Raw genomic sequence first — 21493 nt, 5'->3', positions numbered from 1 at the left:
CGATCAAATTAGTGGCTACCGTGGTATAGTGGCATAAGCTCGACTTAACATCGATAGTACCACTTTCAAACCCTAATAGAAGGGTTCTAGAATTTTTTAATCTAGTTCGAGATACTGCGGCGTTCAGTTCCGCCACCATATATAAAATTAGAAGGATTTTAAGGGACGTAGTTCATATATCTATTCATTTTATCTACCTCTCAAATGTATATAAAATATGTAAAAAAAACAAAATGAACAAGTTTTTCAAACTAGAAACGTTTATCTACTTTACATATCGTAAGCTCGATAGCGCCTCAAGTAAAATCACTTGTACCAATTAACAGTAGTTAAACTTAGCTTATTAATGAGTTAAAATTAAGAGATAACTATTTGATATATCGTAAATAAACATTTTTGTTGCGTTCTATTTTTCTGATTTATATCATATCAATTATTTCTATATTTTAGGTTTAGAAATTCTAAGTTAACGCCGTTATGGTGAAACTTTTAATTGATTCTCATTAGCACTTATGTATAGACAGAGAGAACCTACTATTAATAAGCTTCGTTTTAAGACATTGAATAGCGGAATTTAACGCCGCGCTTTATCTGTCACACTTGGCACCGTGCTTTGTGTCAGACAGCGCAGTGTTAAGTTCCGCAGTGATACTTCTATCCGTCTTCCACTTTTCTTTTTTTTAAGTATGTATACTTACTTAATCTGATCAGATCCATGAAAAGAAGTTGAAAAATATCGTAGGCGTAATTTTAAAAAATATATCTTACAATTAAAAACATTGCCACTGCATAACAACGGCTTTTAAGTCTTTCAAACTAAAATTTTATATTATGATTATTATATCAATAACGCTAATCTGCAATTTAAAAATGAAAAACAATAAACATTTTTATTCATCATCGTTTTAAAATAAAAATACTAACATAGTAATAATTATTGAGGCCGTCGTAGCGCAGTGGTACAGGCGTGTGACAGCGAAAGTGACGGTTTCGATTAACACTCGGAGAAATTAATCATTTAATATTTTTAATTTCTTCGCGCTGGTATCAAGGCAAAGCGTTTCAATAGAAACGAAGTGTCTTAACACTAGGTTCCTAAGTTCCCTCTGTTTAGACAAGCTTAAAAAAAATATTAGGATAATAATTCAACATCCATAGACTGTAAAGGCTACGTGTCAAAATTAAAAAAAAAAACGCCCGTTTCCCGCGCAATCTTAACTCCTCTTTATCATTGTACAACGATCACAAATGTTTTTTCGATAAAAACTTTTTTAAAAGAACTCTTTTAAGTTATCTTAATAGCGTTATGTTAGAGGATAAGCTACTCTTTTTTAGTGATTCAATGTATTATTTAGTTAGAAGTGACATGTTTGTGATAACGACTTAAAGTGATTTTATAACCAATTTTTTAATACTCCAAACGATATGGTAAATGCTGATGGCGGACGGGAAAGTATTTCTTTTTATATTTAATTTAATTTCTAAGTTAGTGCTTATAGTATGATTGTGAGCACCCCGGATGCTAATAGGAGGAATGCTTGGATGTCGTGATGACATATGAGCCAATGGACTCACCACAGAGGAAGTTGGAGAACGTGTTAAGTGGAGAAAATTATAGTTAATGTTTAAATATTTATTTTTTATTTGTATTTTGTAGGCAAATTATTCTACAAGGAGCTCTACATGGAGCAAGAAGCAAATTATTGTCTACAGTTTCTATGAATTAATAATAAATGGTTTTTTTAATACAAGGGAGGTAGGCAATTATTACATAAAACACCATTATAGAGCAGCACAGATCTGACTAAACGCGATGAATGTAGGTTTAAATATTAGTCGAGGAAATATTTTTATTTATAGAGGAAATGAAATAATTAATCCTTTCATTTCTTCGACCTGGTGTGGCGGAACTCAACGCCGCGCTTTGCGAGGCAAAGCAATGTCAATTCAACATGCAATGTCTCAAAAATTCGACGGGAAATAGGAAACAGAGTGTCTGTCTAATTATAGATTTTGGATGAAAAAGTGGGGGCTTGTAATAAGAGAAAAAAACGGTTGACTTAACTGTGTGCGAAGAACATAAAAAAAGCTTAAATTAATATAAATAATTTATCTTTATAAATCAAGTTAGATAGGTACTGTCAAAAAAAAAGATCAAATATTTTTTTTCTCTTATACCCCATGATCGATTATCATTAAGCCTAGTTATGTTAAATGATGTGAAATGAATAAAAAAGCAATTATACACAAAATATTAATTCATATTCATTCATTTTTTATTTCTTAATTCGTATATACCTACGAGTAAATTAAAACGAATATTAAACATGACGGTTAAAAATATCGTGTAAGTAGGTAATTACTGCTCATATTACATGAATATCTTACACAGATTACGTATTTCATGCTAACTTATACATGTGTACATTTAATTAAGCTTATTTATTACTTTTTTTATTCTAGATATGTATTTTTTATCGATAGTATATATGTAGAATTTTTTATTTCATCATTCATTGAAAAAATAATTATAGATAATGTTATTCATTATAATATCTACCTTATTACCTTATTATGTCATAGCACTATTAATCACCGTGAATTGGCTCAAATTTTAGTTTTTAAAATCATAATTTTTTTGGAGCATTAAAGTAATTCATATAAGTAATTATGTAAGTAGATGAAGCGGGCAAAGCCGCGAGCCGTTCGCTAGTTTATACTATAACTATGTTGTAATAATTTAAATGAAATATTTTAAATGTAAAAGGTACTCTAGTAAAATTTAATTATATTAAAAAAGCTCCCAAAGATTTTATTAAGAAGTACCGGCGCGCTACCATAAATTAAAAGAGGAAAAGTATAGGTACATTAGAATTTCTGTAAATAGTATCTAAGTAGGTATAATAAAAAAATTTAACAACCATATTTAAGAAATTAAACATAGAATTGATATAATTATAATAACAGCACACATAATTATTTGTATAATTATCTAATGTATAACATAAGCTTTCTAAAGCTTTATGAAAAAAACACAAAAAAAATATTAAAAAGTAAGGTTGATTCAAAATTATCATCAATTAAAAAAAATCTAATAAATAGATTAAACATCAAGGCCACACCAAATGCTCATTATTGTAATTGTTGATTTGGTAATTTTTGAATTAGGTAGGATAAAAATTTTAATCGTGACATATTTATAACATATACCCTAGGTATTTACATAAAAAATATATTGAATTTATCCAAGCTTCCCTATAGCAATAAAAATATGAAAGAGCTTTTACAAATGTCAATTAATGAACGGTAGCGACGGCAACGTAAAAGCTCCTAATATAAGGCGACCGGAAAAAAATACTTCTCTTTCTATAAAACCGATAGCTTAAAAAAATATTTGATTTATGTTATTATAGAAATTAGCTTACCTCCCGGAAATCGATGTGGAAATATTCTTCCATGTCTGTTTATAAGCCAAGGGTAGAGCTGGTACGATTCTCTCGGTACTGGTGCAGCAGGATGAGGGGGCGGGTGGGGAGGTAGAGGAGCTCCGAAGCCTTGCTGCTGGTGTGCAAGCGCGGCTGCCAGTGCTGCCCCTTGAAAATGAGCGAGAAACTGGTGGTGGTGACTCTGAGCGTCCAAATATGGTAGCCTCTTCAACTCAGGGGTTGGAAACACCGCCGGTAAAGCACTCGGTCGCAACAAAGGTCTTGGGGAAGGACTACGAGGGGACGCCACAGGAGAAGGCGACCCTGGACTGGCCAACGGCGGCGACGCCTGCTTAGGTCTCTCAGAACCACCCACTATACTGTCTATACTAAATCCTATCTTCGGCTTAGATGGCACCGCCACCACAGGGGTCGGTGCGAGAGGCATCATGCTTTCACGCAACGGTTCCGTCACAAAACACAAAATCAATAGCACATGTCACAAGCACAATCCATCGTGACGCGATATACGAACGCCTCGGCGGCGCGCGGCCGAATGAGCCTTAACGCTCTACGCCTGGATAACGGAAAAAACGTCGAACATGGACTCCTTGCGCCCCATTGGTCGATGCCTGCCAATGGGAGGTGTTTCTTCACACAAGCGCGTTCATTATACAATTTGCTGGGCTGCGATTGGTCGATCGATTATTGGGGTGGAATTTGAATTCGGAAACTTCCCCGTTGGGCGGTTTCTGTCGGACACTCGTGATTTTCACCCAGCCAGATGGCGAAACGCCTCAAACACGTTGGGTGTCAACCGGGTGGAGGGACTCTCCAACTTGGTCGGGTTAGAATCAATTAAGCCGCCGATTGGGCAGGTTAGCGAGTCTCTGGTCTTTTTTGGTCCGTCGAAGCCGGTCGCGTCGAGCGATCTTTAATTAACTCGGATGCTTTATTAGCTTAATGTCTCGAGATAAAGTTTTTTAGTTTCCGAGTGATGTATAATCGGTTTCGCGGATTTGTTTGCAAATTTGTTTTGTGTTTAATCGTTTATTTAATTATGTTACACGGTCACATCACTATTCATATGAAGGTTAATACAACACTACATAGCTTCACGTGTCTATAAACTAACAGTAACAGTGTTTGGTAAATAAGTTAATGTTTTTTAATTAAAAGTTCAGCAATAACAATGGTGATTGATTTTTGTTTTACAACGTTGTAAAAGATTGTAAAATTACAAAGTTGCATATTGATATGGCATTTAATTTTTTATCGATTATACGTTTTGTATGAAACATGCTACCTACATGTTTACTTAGGTAGGTATAGTGGTTAGTATCTTTGTCTGCTACGCTGAAGTTCTTGGGTTGGATTCCCGCTCAGGCCTTATATCTCTACATAGGCATTAATTCCTATATAGGTAGAGTTGAGCGGAAATAATATAAGTAATATAATAATTTGAAAAATATAAAAAATATAAGTCTATAAATAGGATCCGTATAGGTATTTGTATTTATTACATTTGTATTTCTATCATTGTGGCCGCCTACATTTTCCTTTGCGTTAACTATAAAATGTAAAATACAATGTTTTTCGATGAGAAATTTTGTAAAATGCTTTCTTAGTTCTCCAAGGAACTTACAAAGAAAATGTTAGCGTTCTACGCCGCGTACTTCCGGTTCTACTTTGCCTGTATGTTACTCAGCTATGAAAGGGTTTTATATACATAGATTAAGGTTGTGCTTGGATAATCATGTGAGAGTATAAGGAGAAAAGTTGATTTGTTTTATTTTGAATATTAAAATAAAAGAAAAAGTATTTGAATAGCAAAGTAATAATTATTGTTTCGGAATACATTCATGTAACTGCAGGTTAAAAACACCTAAGAATATGCATTTTTAATTATAGTTGTAGGATACTTATACAATTATAGTTTAGTTTAGTTTATACTGTTTCAGATATTTATAAGACCTAAGTACCTACATTAAAACGTACGTATTATTTATTTATTAAACGTATTTAAATATTAATTTAGAAAACGTACTTACATATTCATAATAGGTAAGTTTATTTAGTTAAAAGCGACTCTACATTTTACTGTTGCAATTTTGTTGCAATAAAAATTATATCAAGCAGAATATGAATCTACTGCAATTTTTTAACTGCAACATAAATTATTCAGCGCAGCGTTTAGTTCCGCCATTCATCACGCGATGCCTCCAGAATTTGGCGGAAAGTGGAGAGCAATGTGTCTTAACACTACGCTTCCTCTGCCTACCCTAGTAGTAGTGCTAAAAGCCTAGGTAGGTACATTTAGGTGTAGCACTTGAAAACCACAATTTCCTCCGCGAATGCATAAAAAATATTGTTACCCTATAAAATTAAATATATCTATAGGATATATTAAGAATATTTTTATAAGATGTATAAAGCAGGGGAGAGTACCTACTATTATATATCTTTTTATTTCCATTTTCCGGCATGGATTTCGCGGCACAGCGTAAGGAATCTAACGCCGAGCTATGTCTCGATAAAGCAGGAAACAACTTGATATTGTAGTTTTATATATATAAGTTATATATAGGTTTGGATTACTCTTTTTTTAACTCTATTCCTTATATACCTAGTTGGGTAGGAGAGAGTCATTGCGTGTTGAGTGGCGGAACACAATGCCGTTCTTTATCTTTCCCGAGCATACAAACAGCCAGATATTGTAGTGTTACATTATATTACTAAGCATGCATTACTCATAACGTTAATTCTAGGCACCGAAGTAGCATAGGTACCTACACTGACAAATGACCGACCAAACGTTAACAAGCACCAACGATATTATACAATTAATTTGAATAAATAATAAAAGCTATCATTTAAATAATTGCCGCCATTATTTCTTATACACAACATGTATTTATTTATTCAATTTGTTTATTTGTTTTTCTGTCTATTTATTTTATTATATACTAGACGCTGCCAGCCATTTTGCTTATGTAGACTTTAAGGCGTGAAATAGAAAATATGTTTTTTTTTACGTATTCGTGAAAATTTCCAGAGCTTTCTTAAGAAATCAGTATGAAAATATTTTTTAAAAAATAATAACTGTTATTAATAATAATAAATGTGGTTATTATAAATAATTCTCAGCCTACCTACATATATATTTTGCATCTTAAGTTGATATTTAAGAGGCCTTTGTAGCGCAGGGGCACAAGCGTAGCATTGTAAACACGACAGTTGTGAGTTCGATTTCCACTCGGGGCAATAAAATATTTAATGAGGATTTTCATTTCTTCGCTCTGGTAACGAGGCAAAGCTCACGCTCAGTTGAGTCATCTCAATGCCACCCTTTACCATTCCATAATGCCTTTAATCACAATTCGGCAGAACGGGGCTAACGGAAGCATCTTTATAGGAGCAGACTGTCCTAACACTAGGTTCCCAGGCTCCCTCTGCCTACCCTGCTATGTGCTTGATACAGCGTAAAACTAAAAAATATATTTAAATTGATTTACAAACAGAATAATAATATAAATTATATATATATATATATATATATGAACAAATAAATTGTTATTAAGCAATAGGTGCCTACTTGATAGTGAGTATTAAACAATTAGATCTAGACTTAGTTAAAGTCTAGACCATTTATCTTCTAACAATGACAAATCACTGTAGAAACACTAACAAGCTAAATAATATTGCAATTAATTTAAATGATAAAGCGCCTCCATAGCAAAACTATTTGTTGAAATCAATATTTATAATATTTAACGTTAGTTTTAATTGATAAACTGATAAAACCTAAATTTAAGAAAAATATATTTTTTATTTTTGATAAAACCTATAGAAAAAAAAGAAAACAATTCTTAGCATTCCATGAATTAACTGTGCTAGGAAGCCTTGCCTGGGACTTGGGGTCCCAAGTTATGACAAGTGTAGGCTTATAAGCACTTGCCTCTTCTCGCCAAAAAAAAACAGTAGAGTACAGTAGCCTATACTTAGTTTCTCCACATCCACCTACTTCTTATAATGCGACATTTTTTTTATTTTAGTACCTTTACACATTTAACTATTACGTAAGTATACTCAATTAAAGCTAGTATTAACTATATAAGTAGGTAATTATATGTACAACCTAGCCTCATACTCGCATAGCAGGGTAAGCTGAGAGTCAAGACACTCCGTCCTCAGCTTTCTTCAAATTCCACAATAATCAATGTGGCGAGGAAATGAAAATAATGTATTCCCCTCTATGGAGATCGAACCCCTAACCGTCGCGTTCACACTGTCCCAAGCCAAGGCGGATTCAGTTAAGTGTAATTATACTTATTAATATAAATATAAATCTTGGAACGTTAATTTTATAGAACATATATAATTAGATAATTTAAATGTTATATATTCATTTAATTATCAGTTATTTAAATAATTATTGATTTAATCATGATTTATGTTTTATATTATCAAAATAGGATCTTCGTGGTGTCTGACTGTAAATGTTGTGGTGTGGGTGGTTGTGGGTTCGATTTCCACTGGGAATAATAATTATGTTTTATTTATTTTCATTTCTCTTTTTTGGCAGGCACTACCACTCAATGCGTCGAAAATTGGAGCGATATTGTATGTTGTTATATTATACATTTAAAACATTGCTTTATATAAATAACATTTTTGCGTAGCATTGCAAATGCTTAAATTAACACAATGGTAGTAGATTCGAATTCCACTCGGAAATTTCTCATGTACCTACCTACCTAATTAAAAAAATATTATTTTCTGAATTGATCTCCTGGATACCTATTATTTGTAACTACGAAAGTACCTACCTACGAAATATTTTTGTTTGGACATAGATAAAGTCTTAATATGATACAGTCTTGAAAAAAATATACCTAGGTGTACAATAATTACGTCTCATATACCTAAATAAATAATTATCTTATATCAACATAATTATTTTTAATACCTACAATAAAAGGTAAAAAACGCCCGTCGGTAGATAACAGTAGCGCTATGGCAAAGCCTCCGCTGGTAAAGTTCCACACTTCAATTGAATTACTAACAATACTTTTTGTACTATGTTTATATTAGTACTTCAATTAAATTATTAATACAAGTATAATACAATACATTAATTTATTTTAATTTTTCATCCTCTGTCAGCAGCGTAAATATTTTTTTTTCGCGGCGAAAGTCAATGGCGACTATTGTTTACTATTGCCCACCAAAACCTGACAAATACTAAATATATTTGGTTTGGTTCTTTAAATCTGGCGTTCCGAGCGTGCCAGTTGAGCACATATCACTTCGCCAATATCACGTTGTATGGAGAAGACACGAAGGAGGTTGTACGCTAAATATATTTACTATAATTTTAAATATTTTGTATAACCTTAATGTAACCTCGTAACTATTAACGCCATCTATCGACAGACGTATAAAATAACCTTTATTTTGAAACTTTGTTTTCAATGGGATAACCTGTACAAATACATACAAAAATGTTACTAATGTCAATTAAAGTTTACATAATATTTCTGAACGTCAATTATTATACATATTACTTAGTATATAACAACGAGGTTTTAACAATAGGTTCCCAGGTTGCTCTATTCATCTTATCTTTATTCGTATCTTGATATATACGGGACACAGCGTATAGGTAAAAAAATGCCCCGAGTGGTCAACCAGTCAACCCACAAAATGTACCTTAACGCTTAGCGCCAAAAATGCTTCATTTAGATGTTGGGGTTAATTGTAACTTTCTTAATTGTCTTAATTGTAATAACAGATGAAACTACTGAAATTAGTAGGTTGAAATTTACAATACCTATATGTAGGAGGAGGTAGAGTGTAGGAGAGTACCTACCTATTATGAGAAAGTTTCTCGAAATGCCTGCCGGGACGGGAAAACTCCTGATTTTCTATTTTATATCGTAATAAGGCCACACATATAAAGTTGGGAGCGACCACTAATATTTGATTACAAATACTTATGCCTAAATATTTACTTGCATTTACCTAAACTAACAGCCATCACGTTTTAACAGATAACTACGATAGTGTCAAACTTAAAATTAACAATTAAATGAGAAATATGGAAATAATATCCTTTTTAAAGAACCGCTAAATAGAAAAACAAACTTAAAAGCTTAAAAAGTTTTTAATCTGTACAAAATTGTGTCTTATTAATCTCTTTGCCTTTTTTTAATCTGTGAACAATAGACAAACAGTTTTAAAGGATTTCAATTATTTACTTAGTATTATCTTATTTCATTTAGTTTTTAATTATACATTTATAAATAGATTATTTCACCGTTAAGATTTTGATTTGTTCAATTACTTTTTTTAAGAAAAAAAGAGAATTTTACAAAAAATATTTTAATCCCTGTGCCAAGACACTCTGTTCTTCATCATAAAGTCCACTCAAATAAAAATTGCGGGCGACGATTACTTTTAAAATAGGTGTATTTTTTACATACTTATGTATGTATATTTTAATCAAAAACACCATCTAACAGAAAAAGCCATTTTTTGTATAACCCATTAACAATTAAAATTGTTAAACAAAAGAATCCCGTTGAAAATATCCATGTCATTTTCTATAGTTTGCTTAGAAAAAAAGTGGTTAAAAATTAACCCTTTCTTAAACTAACGGTGCTCGATGTTCAAAAGCTTTTTAAATAATTTAAAAACATCTACTTAAAGGATTTAAATGTATTAGGAAAAATTTGACGGCATTTTTGATATAACATGTAGGAGGGTAGATCTTTGACAATTTTAGAATATGCAATAACAAAAGAAAGATTGTTAAAGTCTTAATTAGTTATGAACCTATGTTTTTTTCAGCTAAATGCTGTATCATCTATGTAGAAGGGTAGAGAGGTTACCTAGTGTTAAGACACTCCGTTCCCTACGCATCGCACAATTTGAAGAAATGGAACACAATGTCGCATTTTGTCTTCTTATCAGAGGAAAGAAATGAATTCATTCAATTCATTCTCCCGATTGGCAATTTGAACCCACAATCATCGTGCTCAGGTACAGTCTGATGCAACACCACTTCACTTTTATTACGTAAAATAATATTGATACTATCGTCTAAACTAACTATAGTTAAAGTTTAATAATAAGCTCCATAACTCATAAAGCGCTCGCTATTTTCAAACATTTTACTAATCACAATTAAATTCAACTTACCCAACCCTAATTATAATTAATTTAATAGTCAAATGAATTATAGCCGAGTGCGACAAAGTTCTATCTCTTCCATTAATTATAACAAACGTAGCACGTTGCTGTACTAAATGCGGGTTGTGTAAAACGAATAACTGACTGAATATTATTGTGATAACGTTCCAAGTGTGGTTGAATGTGTAACTGCGATAGAACTTTGCTTAATTTGTGAGTAACCAGCGTAATGAAGTCCAAAACATAAATTACTAAAAGTGCGAGCGATTAATGGGTCGTAGCGGGCTTCATTGCTTAACGACAGGTAGTGTTGGAAAAGAAATCGATATTAATTCCTTTTTTTAAGGTTCACCCTTTATTTCCTTTATAAAAGGGTAGGCAGAGAGAACCTAATGTCAAGACATTCTGTTCTCTCCTTTCGCTGGAAAGTAACGCCGCACTTATAAAAATAAATAATAAAAAAAATCTTGCTATAAGAGGACTAATGCCCAAATGCCTCAAGACGATCTGATCTGTATGTGTTTTTATCTTTAATATGAAACTTCTAAACTATTAATGCATGATGGAAACGTACTCGTACATGAAACTGAAAATTATCGTAACAAAAAAAAAATAGAAGCCATCGACTATAGATATGACGATCGAGTATTAGGTTCGCCTTGAGTACCACCACTCAACACGCACTGCTTACAAATTGGAGAGTGTCTTAACACTAGATTCCTTGCTATATACAGGATACGGCGTAAACATAAGTAAAAATTAATAGCTTAAGAATGTACATCACAAGTACATTCAACATCGACATCGATATAATAAAATCTCTAGCGGAATCAATCATAAAAGTGTCGTGGTACAATAACAACGCGGTGTGTGGGCGTCGCGGGGGGTCGCTACCACTCTACCGGGATTTATAAGATCGATAAACACTAGACAACACTATTTATATCATTTTTATACTTCATTCAATAATAATAAAATGATAAATCACTCTGTTTTAAATTTTCTAATAATAGCATGCCAATAAGTAGGCCTTAATTGCATTTTATTTAAACATACCAAGAAAAACAATATCGATAATAATTCAATATTTATTTATTCTCAGATATTATTAGTAATAATTTATTACTATTATGCTTAATAAACTTTTTAGCGCTCTAAGGTTCTATATTTTTTTATATTTATGCCTAAGGTTGCCTGTAGATGACTAATAGTGATAAGGTCGACTTTGCATGTTACAGTTACATTCCTACAAAAATTTTATTGTTTTTTTTTAATTTTAATTGTTATTTTTTTTTATTTAAAGTATATGCAATAAGGAATTTGATCTATCTAATCTATTTTTAATCAAACACGATATCTTCAATTTTTAGTTAAGTAAAATACTCATATCTCTACCGGGAAAAGCGTGAAGCTTTTAAAAAAATGTGTAGGTATTCTTTAAATTGATATATTTTAATTTCCTCTCTTTGGTAACAAGACGAAGCGCGGCGTTGAGTTACCGTTGCGTTGCCATTTAAAAGGCAATAACTTAAAAATGGGAACCGGAGCGCCGCAAGCATAACCGCGGCGTTGAGCATCACTACTCAAAAAGCAATAGTACCTAATGTCTAAAAAATTGGCTGGTGTGTGGGGAACGAAGTGTCTTAACACTAACCTATTACACACAAGCTTCTAGCTATAAAAAATAATTTTATTTAAATTATATAAACTTAAATCATACAAAGATTTCTCAAAATGTCTTGGTTTTTTTTTATTTAAACAAAGCAAAAGTTAGTACTTTATGGGCACAAGTGATTTAAAAGTAAACCTTATCTAAGCTATTCACGAGATTTATGTAAATGGCCAGCAATAAGTTTTCGTGCTATCTCATATTAATTAAGGCTAATTATTATTCAGACGCCCGATAAGCTTTGTTCTAGTTTATAGGTAGGTGCTTGTAGTGATGTACCAAAAGGTAAAAATCTATAATATATACCTAAAAATTAGTGATTTATTAATTATTCTTTTTTTAGTTCCACGCTGTATCCCGCATATAGCAGTGTAGGCAGAGGGAACTGTACCTATTAAGACACTTTCGTTCCCGACATTAAACTACGTATATTAAAATGTATAACTTGTGCTTTAAAAAAATATTATATAAAATTGTCACATTAATTTTAATAATTATTAATGTAAGTAATATTAATCAATTTTTCATATTTTTAGCTCACTAATTACCTACTTCAAATTGTAACACGATGTTTTATCTTAGTATTTTTATTTTTTTCATTATATTAATTTTTGATATGTAAGCAACATGGCATAAGCAGTAAGCAACTATTTTTTTTAGCTACATCCCGCATAAGATATTCCCCACTTCCCACACAATTTTCGAACCAGATTTTTTACCAAAACGAGAAAATGAAATAGAAATAACACACTCCCTTGAATAAGAATCGAACCCACATCCGTCTCATTTAAAGTTAGACTCCGTGACGCTGCTCTTAATCACGTGCAGATATTATTGTAAAACATAAAACAAAATACATTCTTATACCATTTTCCATTAATTATAGTAATTTCGAAATACCCTATGTGACACATACCCTTAATTAAATAAAAAAAAAAACCCTATGTGACCATATATTTATTAAATACCAAATTTATTATAATAGCAAAAGTAACACGTAATCATGCCCAATAATTGAGTAAAGTGTTCACGACGTAAAGATATATAGAAAATATAATATGAATAGAAAGGGGTTCATTTAAAAGTTAACAAATAGAAGAGATTATCAGCAGTTTTATGATTACAAACGGTCTAATTGCCACCCATTCATTCATCCTGATGTAGATACGAGCTGCTCATTAAAATTGTTGCCCGCAGCTACTAGTGACTAGACACTAGACACTAGAGGCATAGTATGGATTTTATGGAATCTACTTTAACTTTATTTAATAAATAAAATGTTTAGATATCTATTTGTAGGTCTTGGTTAATTTTTATTTAATTGTTTTAGAAATATAATAATAGGTTTGTGAACGCGACGGTTGTGGGTTCGATTCCCCAATCCCCCAGTCGGAGGAGTGGCCTATTTTCATTTCCTGTCTCTGGGAACTAGATATCACGGCTTTGAATACCATCTTTGGAATGAATTAACCAGCTTGGAATGAAATGATCTTAGCATTAGGTTTTCTCTGCATACACTGCTATAAGTATATGAGATACAGCGTGAAGCTATTAGTACGCGAATATCTAAAGGCAATGAATTGAATTAGTAGTTTATTGATATATATTAATAAAATTAAAAAATAAATTAATAAAAAGTTAAGTACAGAGGGACGGAACACTACGTATTCTTTGGTTACCCTATAAATAAGCAAGGGGATTTCTATAGTAAGTATATTCTTAAAAAATATAAAAGTCAATTTAAAAATACACAACGCTAAGTCCACATAACATCCATTACGCCCCGAGCGTACTATAAATAAAAGACTTTAAATGCTTGTTTGTTAATTTCTTTAATTACTTCACGGAGCGAAACCGTCAATTATTGTTAAAAAATAAATATACACCGCCATAACTGAGCGTTTCGACTACTTATACTTAATTACGTTTAACTGAGACGTAACTAACTGAAAATATTGTATTTTGTGAACTTATCTTGGATGTTAGACTTTGATGTATTGTTATGTGAAACGGAACGTTACTTTTTTATTTTTATTAATAGTTATAGATTATAGAAGTAGGATTTTTAATAACATCGCTTCTACTTCAGCTTCGAGTTAACTTTTTTCATGTGTAATTACGAGGTAATTACCGCAATACGCCATTACTGCAAAATAAGGGGAAAATGAAGAAAAGAGAAATTTAAAATTTTATAGTAAAAAATAGTAAATGATTAAAAAATTGTACCTACTTATAAAATATCTAGTGAAATGTAACTTTATTTAACTCCTAGAGACAATAAGAATCTCCTTTTTTGCATATTTGGATGTTGAATGTAAAATACTAAATTAGTAACACAATTTTGTATTAAGTTAAAGAGGTATCTAACACTATTTCTCTTTACCAAAAGAATATGGGAAAAAGATTTTGAGATGTTTTATTTTATTTATTCTCCTGGCATCTACCTGGCAGTAACTCAACAGTTCAGAAAGCAACGTGTAATTATCCCGGTATAAAAACCAAAAGGTAATTAATTAAACTCGTGTTCTGCGTTAAACGGAATTTATTGTTGACGTTTCGTGCTACGCATAACTAAAGTTTGACCTAAGACATAGTTACGAGTATATTTTTTTTATAATTTTAAAAGCCTATGTCAGGCTAAGGTTAAGGTTTGTTATTTTAAATTTACCTATTAAAATATTTGACATGTTGAATTTATTTTTTTAAATTTTATATGTGACTAATAAATATTTTTATTTACAACAAGAAAATATACTTAATTTTTTGTATTGCATGTCGAGTAACGTAACTCAACGCCGCGCTTTAATCGACACCAAGAGCGAAGAAATGAAAATATTAAATATATCAGTTCTTCGTGTGAGAATCTAACCCACAACCTGTCGCAACCGTTCTTTAAAGTATCCGCAAACTTTAAAGTAATACACGCATGTCTTCATGTCTCAATGTCATGAGACGATGACACAAAATGACGTTAACCTGCTTGTCATCAATGAAAATTTTCCTCCCTTAGTAAAGAGTAGAGGCCGTCTGAATGAAAACGCGACGGTTGTGGGTTCGATTGCAAATTGAGGGAAATAATTTATTTTCATTTCACGCTTTGGTAACAAGTCCAAGCGCGACGTTTATATTCTATACTCAACACGCAATGTCTCGAAAAAAGCGAGAAGTAGAAAACGGAATATTTTAACACGAGGCTCCCTCTGCCTACCCTGCTATATGCGGGAAGCAAAAAAATATTAAAACACATTACCTATGGCACTACTTGTGTACGTAAGCCTATTATTACTGAAAGTACAACGTATTTTAATTTAAAAACTTCCCGTCTATAAAATATAAAATTTATTATAAGCAAACAATGCTGAAAATACACTTAATTTCATTAGCACGTAAAGTTTACCTAAAATTATCTTCATTGTTATAATTCACCTAAAATTATAGTGATGTTAATTACACCGATAAGAACACTTTAAAAAATAAATAAATGTGGCTTTGTTAATAAAATAAGTAAAATGTTGCGCAGTCATAAATATTTGCTATGAAGATATGAATAAAAGCTATTTTATATTTTACCAACATTTTATTTTACACGTTAGAGAGAACCGTATAAGACTTAAATCTGGGTTCTCCACAAATTCAGAATCAAAACATTAATTTTATCAAAACCTAAGAAAACCCTAGATATATTTATGGGCGTAGGAGTAAGTAAGGCATTTTCCTAACAAAAAATTAAAAAGAAACCAAAAAAAGATCAGTTCAGCTAAGACCAAATACATTTGAAATTAGAAAAATAAATAACTCTGTAATATTAATAAATATATCCAAAGTTATCCTCAACATAGAAGCTAGATATAAAATTGTGCCCTAGAAATTTTATATATTAACCGCCAGTACTTAATATAACATAGCGTGAAAACCACCTATTCATGCGTTCACGAATTAGCAATTCAAACAACATTTAAGTAAAGCTAATAACGGTTAACCCAATACAGATTGTGTTTAAACTGAATTAATGTCTTCCTTCTACGCGCTCGCCACAAAATATACGCGTTTTAGTCAGGAAAGAATAATGTATTGCTTTATGTTTCTATTAATAGGTCACAATGAAGTTACAATGAAGTATAAAATGTTATAATTTCTCATTGTGTGTAATATTCTGTTTCTTTATTACGTTGATTGAAGTTTATCTTCACATATTAGCAGTAATTTTATAATTTCCTTAATATTTGCAAAAAATACTGGTCATTATATATTTCTCTTTTTACAAATATAACGAAGTTTATTATTCCACCGTGGACAAATTTGTATTTAAAAAAATAATAGAAAAGTTCATTTCATATTTAGTAATTGTATTAAAAGTAGATATAAGAGGTATAAGGCTATCCTTATACCTCTTATATAGGTATAAGTCCTTAGGTATAAGTCACGAAAATTAATTTAAAATTACAAATCGTAAATTTATTGTTTTATAAGTAAATTTTTTGAGCTTATGTTTAAATCGCCACGTTCACATATATTATTTTATAGTCAAAGGAGTTCACTAGCCTTCCTAAAATACTTTAAAAGCAATTATTAAACGTCTAGAAATCACAAAAATATCAATAGCACAAGAACAGACAAAATTTGCCGTAAAGTATTAAAATGCACCAAAATAAATAATACAATCTATTAGTTCTCTTCTGTTCTTTGATTTCGTACGTTCGTTATTTTTTTATTTAAGCTATAAGCGCAAAGCATCACTATTGTATTGACAATTGACATTGTCAATTTGACTTTGACAATTAATAAAATTACACAGCTTTTCGAAATATGTAGTATGTGTTATTTTGTTTATTTTTATTAAAATAATGAAAAGTGACAATAAAATTAATACATGTTAAATATTTTAATGTTTAGAGTGAGATTTAATTTAATGGGTTACAGAATAACGGGCTCAAAGTGTCTCACAATATGTTTAGGTTTCACTTTTATAATGGGATGCTTTTTAGCATCTCTACCAATCGCACAGACAGGTATGTTTCTAAATTAAAGATAAGATTAATAACAAAACTAAATCGATTATGTAATATGCTACAATAGATATAATCATATGTTTTAACATAACTATAATTTAAGAATGTTTAGTTGATTAATTCCATAAAGTTAATGTACATTGGTGGATTGACTTTTACTTGACAAAAACTTAGTTTTCAGTTTTGCTTTTGCATATATTAAAGATCTAAATATCTACTGTAAACTAAAAATAAATATCTACTGTAAACTAAAAATTATTGTTAACATTGTACTGAGTCTATTTTTATGTTACTTTTTTTTACACCTTGATGATGTATTTTACAGAGAGAACCTAAAACACTAACATGTGAGTCCAAGCGCGACAGGTTGTGGGTTCGATTCCTTCCCGATGAATTGAAATATGTAATAAGTCCATTTCTTCACCCATGTGACAAGATAAAATGCAGAATTAAGTTCCATTGCACGACACGCAATGCCTCCAGAATTCGGCAGAAAGTGGTTAACACTAGGTCCCTCTGCCTACCCTGCTAAGTTCAGGATAAAGAATGACACTAAAAAAAGTTATTCTTGAAAAGCAGAACTCATTGAGTTCTGCTTTTCTAAATAATTCTTCCCACGCAAACTACATTGTTGTGCCACAATTGCCTCATACCTTGAAGGTAAACTTCTATCATTCCAGATATAAAGAGCCCCCAGATATCTTCATATTCAATACTGCAAAAGAAGAAATTAGCAATAATAGTGCCATTCAGAGATAGATTTGAAGAATTGTTAGAGTTTGTCCCACACATGTACAAGTTTCTTAACAAACAAAAAATACCCTTTCACATTTTCATTGTTCAACAGAAAGACAATAATAGATTTAACCGAGCCTCACTTATAAATGTTGGTTTTATTTATACAAGGAATGACTATGATTATATAGCAATGCATGATGTTGACTTATTACCATTAAATGATAATTTAAGCTATAGATATCCAAACAACTGTGCCTTTCACATATCTTCTCCTCAAACACATCCTAAATATCATTATGATACTTTCATTGGAGGTATTTTATTAATAAAAAGGGAATATTTTGATTTAGTTAAGGGTATGTCAAATAATTATTGGGGTTGGGGGCTGGAAGATGATGAATTCTATGTAAGACTACGAGATGCTCATATCAAAGTTATGAGACCAGAGAATATTACTACCGGAACTGAGAATACTTTTAAGTATGTTGTTGTTTTTAAATTAATATCTTTTCTTTTATTATTTCACTTTGCAGTTAGACACTGGTGCTTTTTTGTTTTGTATGTTCAGTCTATATCCTGTACTTAGGAGTGTAAGTAGGGGTAACCAGGGAAACATTGTATTGAGATATTGTTCCCTAACTTTCCACCGCATTCTAGAGGCATTGTGTGTTGAGTGGTGAAACTCAATGCCATGCTTTTAATAGAACCATGAAAATATTAAATATATAATTCTCACAAGTGATTATCAAACCCACTATCATTGTGTTAATGTATCTAATACTTCATTTGAATTATTATCTATTTAAATTTACAGGCACATCCATGACAAAACATATAGAAAACGCGACATGCGTAAATGCTACAATCAAAGGGAGATCACTCGACGGAGAGACAGAGTGACTGGCATACATGATGTTTCATACAAAATACACAATACACACAGTGTAGTGATAGATTCATTGCCTATAACGGTTTTGAATGTTGAACTGTATTGTAATAAAACTGCTACACCTTGGTGTCAATGTCCGGAGCCTTTAAAAGTAAAGAAGAATTAAAAAATATATTGTATTAAAATAAATCCTCTGAGTGGGAATCAAACCCACTTACATCCTGTTCAGTCACAAATGGTGCCACTGTGCCAGTATGTTTCAGACAAAAAACAACAAATAATGTAGAGATTCATTCAGTGACTATAACTGTTTTGAATGTTGAACTGATTCTGTAATAAGACTGCTATGCCTTGGTGCAAGTATCCGGGACCTTTGAAAGTTTACACGTGAAGCAGGATAGTTAGAATGTATCCTTTGTACTTTATCTTGTTACTAAAGAATAGAAATGAAAGCATGACCATCATTCATCATTTCTCTCCATTGGCAATCGAATCCACAACCGTCATTTTGAGTCAACAGTGTGTCACTGTGCCACGACGATATGTTGACTTGACTCATTTTAATACTCAGTTTCTGTTGAATACTGCATTTTTTAAATTATTATTTTTTTTGTCTATGTTAGCATGTTTTCACTGTATAACATATGAATTTTATTTACCAGTGATTGAAAAAGTAAGCTGAAAAAAAGTAATGAATCAATTTTTTAACTTAAATTTGGATTTCTTAATGAAATGGATTTATTTTGAAATAATTGTTCCTTACTATTTTAATTAAATAACTTCATTTATAAAACATGATCAAACTCGTTATAACCAAAATACTATGTATTATAATAATAACTAGTTAGTAAGAAAAAACCCCTAGTCTGTCCTCTTTTATAGGATTTGTATCACTTAGTTATATCAAATTATACACTATTCAAATTTAATTATATGAGTTTTACTTCCTAACATTATTTTTCTAGAGGTCCTATTCTAAAGTTAAGCTTACTTGATAGAAATGGAGCCGTCGTGAACATAAACGAGACAGCTGTGGGTTCCATTCCCACTTGGTGTAATGAAATGCATATGGTCGTCTTGGAGTGTAAACCTGCTAAATCCATTTACGAAATTTCTGTTTCTTAATAATTTGCTTAATAGAACGTTAGCAGGTTTATTATCTAAGACGATGATACACTCTTACTTCTCGCACTGGTAACCAAAACAAATAGCGGCATTCAATTTCTCCACTCATCACGAAAACACTTGAAAATTGAACAAAACACTTGAAATTAAGACTATGGGTAGGGAAATATATGCGGCATATTGCGAGAGAAAAAATCATGTCATTTAAACATGATATTTTCCTGTTAGATATATTTCTCCCAAATAAGAAATAATCAATAAAAAGAAAGACTATATGCATAAAGCCATTTATTTGAGTAAGGAATTTGTGACAGATTATATTTAATAAGCAAAATTAAGTACATCAAGTATTTTAATGGCAGAAGCATTTAATTGTAAGTTTGATATTGCATTAAAACTAATAAATACAGTCGATATTCGATAATCCGGTAAAATTATGTAAATGCTTGACATTTGATTGAAAGCCAAATGTTAGAGTAAATGATCACGGCTTATTAAATATTTAATACACAAATGCATGTATAACAAATAGTCCGGTTCATCGAATTTCTACTGTACGATATAATAACATTGTAAATTTTCTATTTCATATTTATAGTGCAATGAAGTAATTTAAAAAGATTTTACACAATAGTTTATCATCTATTTAATTTCTACGATAAAAATATTATTGCGTGATTTTTGGATGTCTTTTATTATTACTATAAATTGAACTTTTAGTTTTATTTTAAAAATATATCTTTGTTTATTTTCAAAGTATATGAGACAATGTAATAAAGATTCTATAATATAACTTATTCGAGAAAATATTGACTAAAAAAAGCGCGGCGTTAAGTGTCCTAACTAGATTCATTGCAAAAGTACATTTTAGCTCAGTCAAAATATAAATGTTTATAAAAATAACGTTTGTTTTTAAGCACACTATTAAATTGTATTTGTGAAAATAATCAAGTAAATTCTTAGTTGGTAATTTGAAAGAAACAACATCGAAAGTCAAGCTATATTAACTAAAATAATGTTATAATTTTTATTTGTCATTTTTTTAAATATATGAGCAAAATAAAACAGAGAAAAGATATATCTATTCAATAAAATTAATTCATAACAAAATCTAAAATATTTCTTTTTATTTTGAAGCCAAATTTCTATCTAAAATCCATCTAAAAATATATTTTTTATAAAAAAATATGGCTGATCGTATCACTAACTAGAATTTTTGCTTAAAAAAATATTTAATAATGAAAATAAAATTGGTATACATTTTTTTAGAAATAACAAAGTAGTATGAAATAGCCTTAAAATTTGAAAATGTCATAGTCTGCTAAAATATTAAAAATAAATAAAAATATTAAATTTATTATTAAATTACTTTTAATACTATTAAATGAATATTATAATTATTTAATTAATATTATATTAAATTTATTAAATTAAAATTATTACT

At 30.8% G+C, this 21493-nt stretch overlaps 2 protein-coding genes across 2 annotated transcripts in view; one reads left to right on the top strand and one right to left on the bottom strand.

The window, feature by feature from the left end:
• LOC146528475 (homeotic protein empty spiracles-like) overlaps positions 1 to 3968 on the bottom strand; it is a 33738-nt gene extending 29770 nt beyond the window's left edge. Inside the window, exon 1 of the mRNA XM_085203272.1 lies at positions 3426 to 3968. Within this exon, the coding sequence (XP_085059398.1) occupies positions 3426 to 3876 (451 nt within the window). The 5' untranslated portion in view covers positions 3877 to 3968. The remainder of the gene's footprint in view (positions 1 to 3425) is intronic.
• A 13099-nt stretch (positions 3969 to 17067) lies between these two features.
• On the top strand, positions 17068 to 19240 carry beta4GalT7 (beta-1,4-galactosyltransferase 7). The gene is made up of 3 exons (XM_085203772.1): positions 17068 to 17297; positions 17978 to 18515; positions 18850 to 19240. The coding sequence occupies exons 1-3, from the start codon at positions 17159 to 17161 to the stop codon at positions 19088 to 19090; spliced, it is 918 nt and encodes a 305-aa protein (XP_085059898.1). The 5' UTR covers positions 17068 to 17158; the 3' UTR covers positions 19091 to 19240.
• The last annotated feature ends 2253 nt before the right edge of the window (positions 19241 to 21493 follow it).

Source organism: Heliconius melpomene, chromosome 19 (assembly GCF_056956725.1).
Source record: "Heliconius melpomene rosina isolate 202511_hmr_F chromosome 19, ASM5695672v1, whole genome shotgun sequence".
In the NCBI taxonomy this organism is placed as follows: Eukaryota; Metazoa; Arthropoda; class Insecta; order Lepidoptera; family Nymphalidae; genus Heliconius; species Heliconius melpomene.
This window is presented reverse-complemented; position numbering and strand designations above follow the sequence as displayed.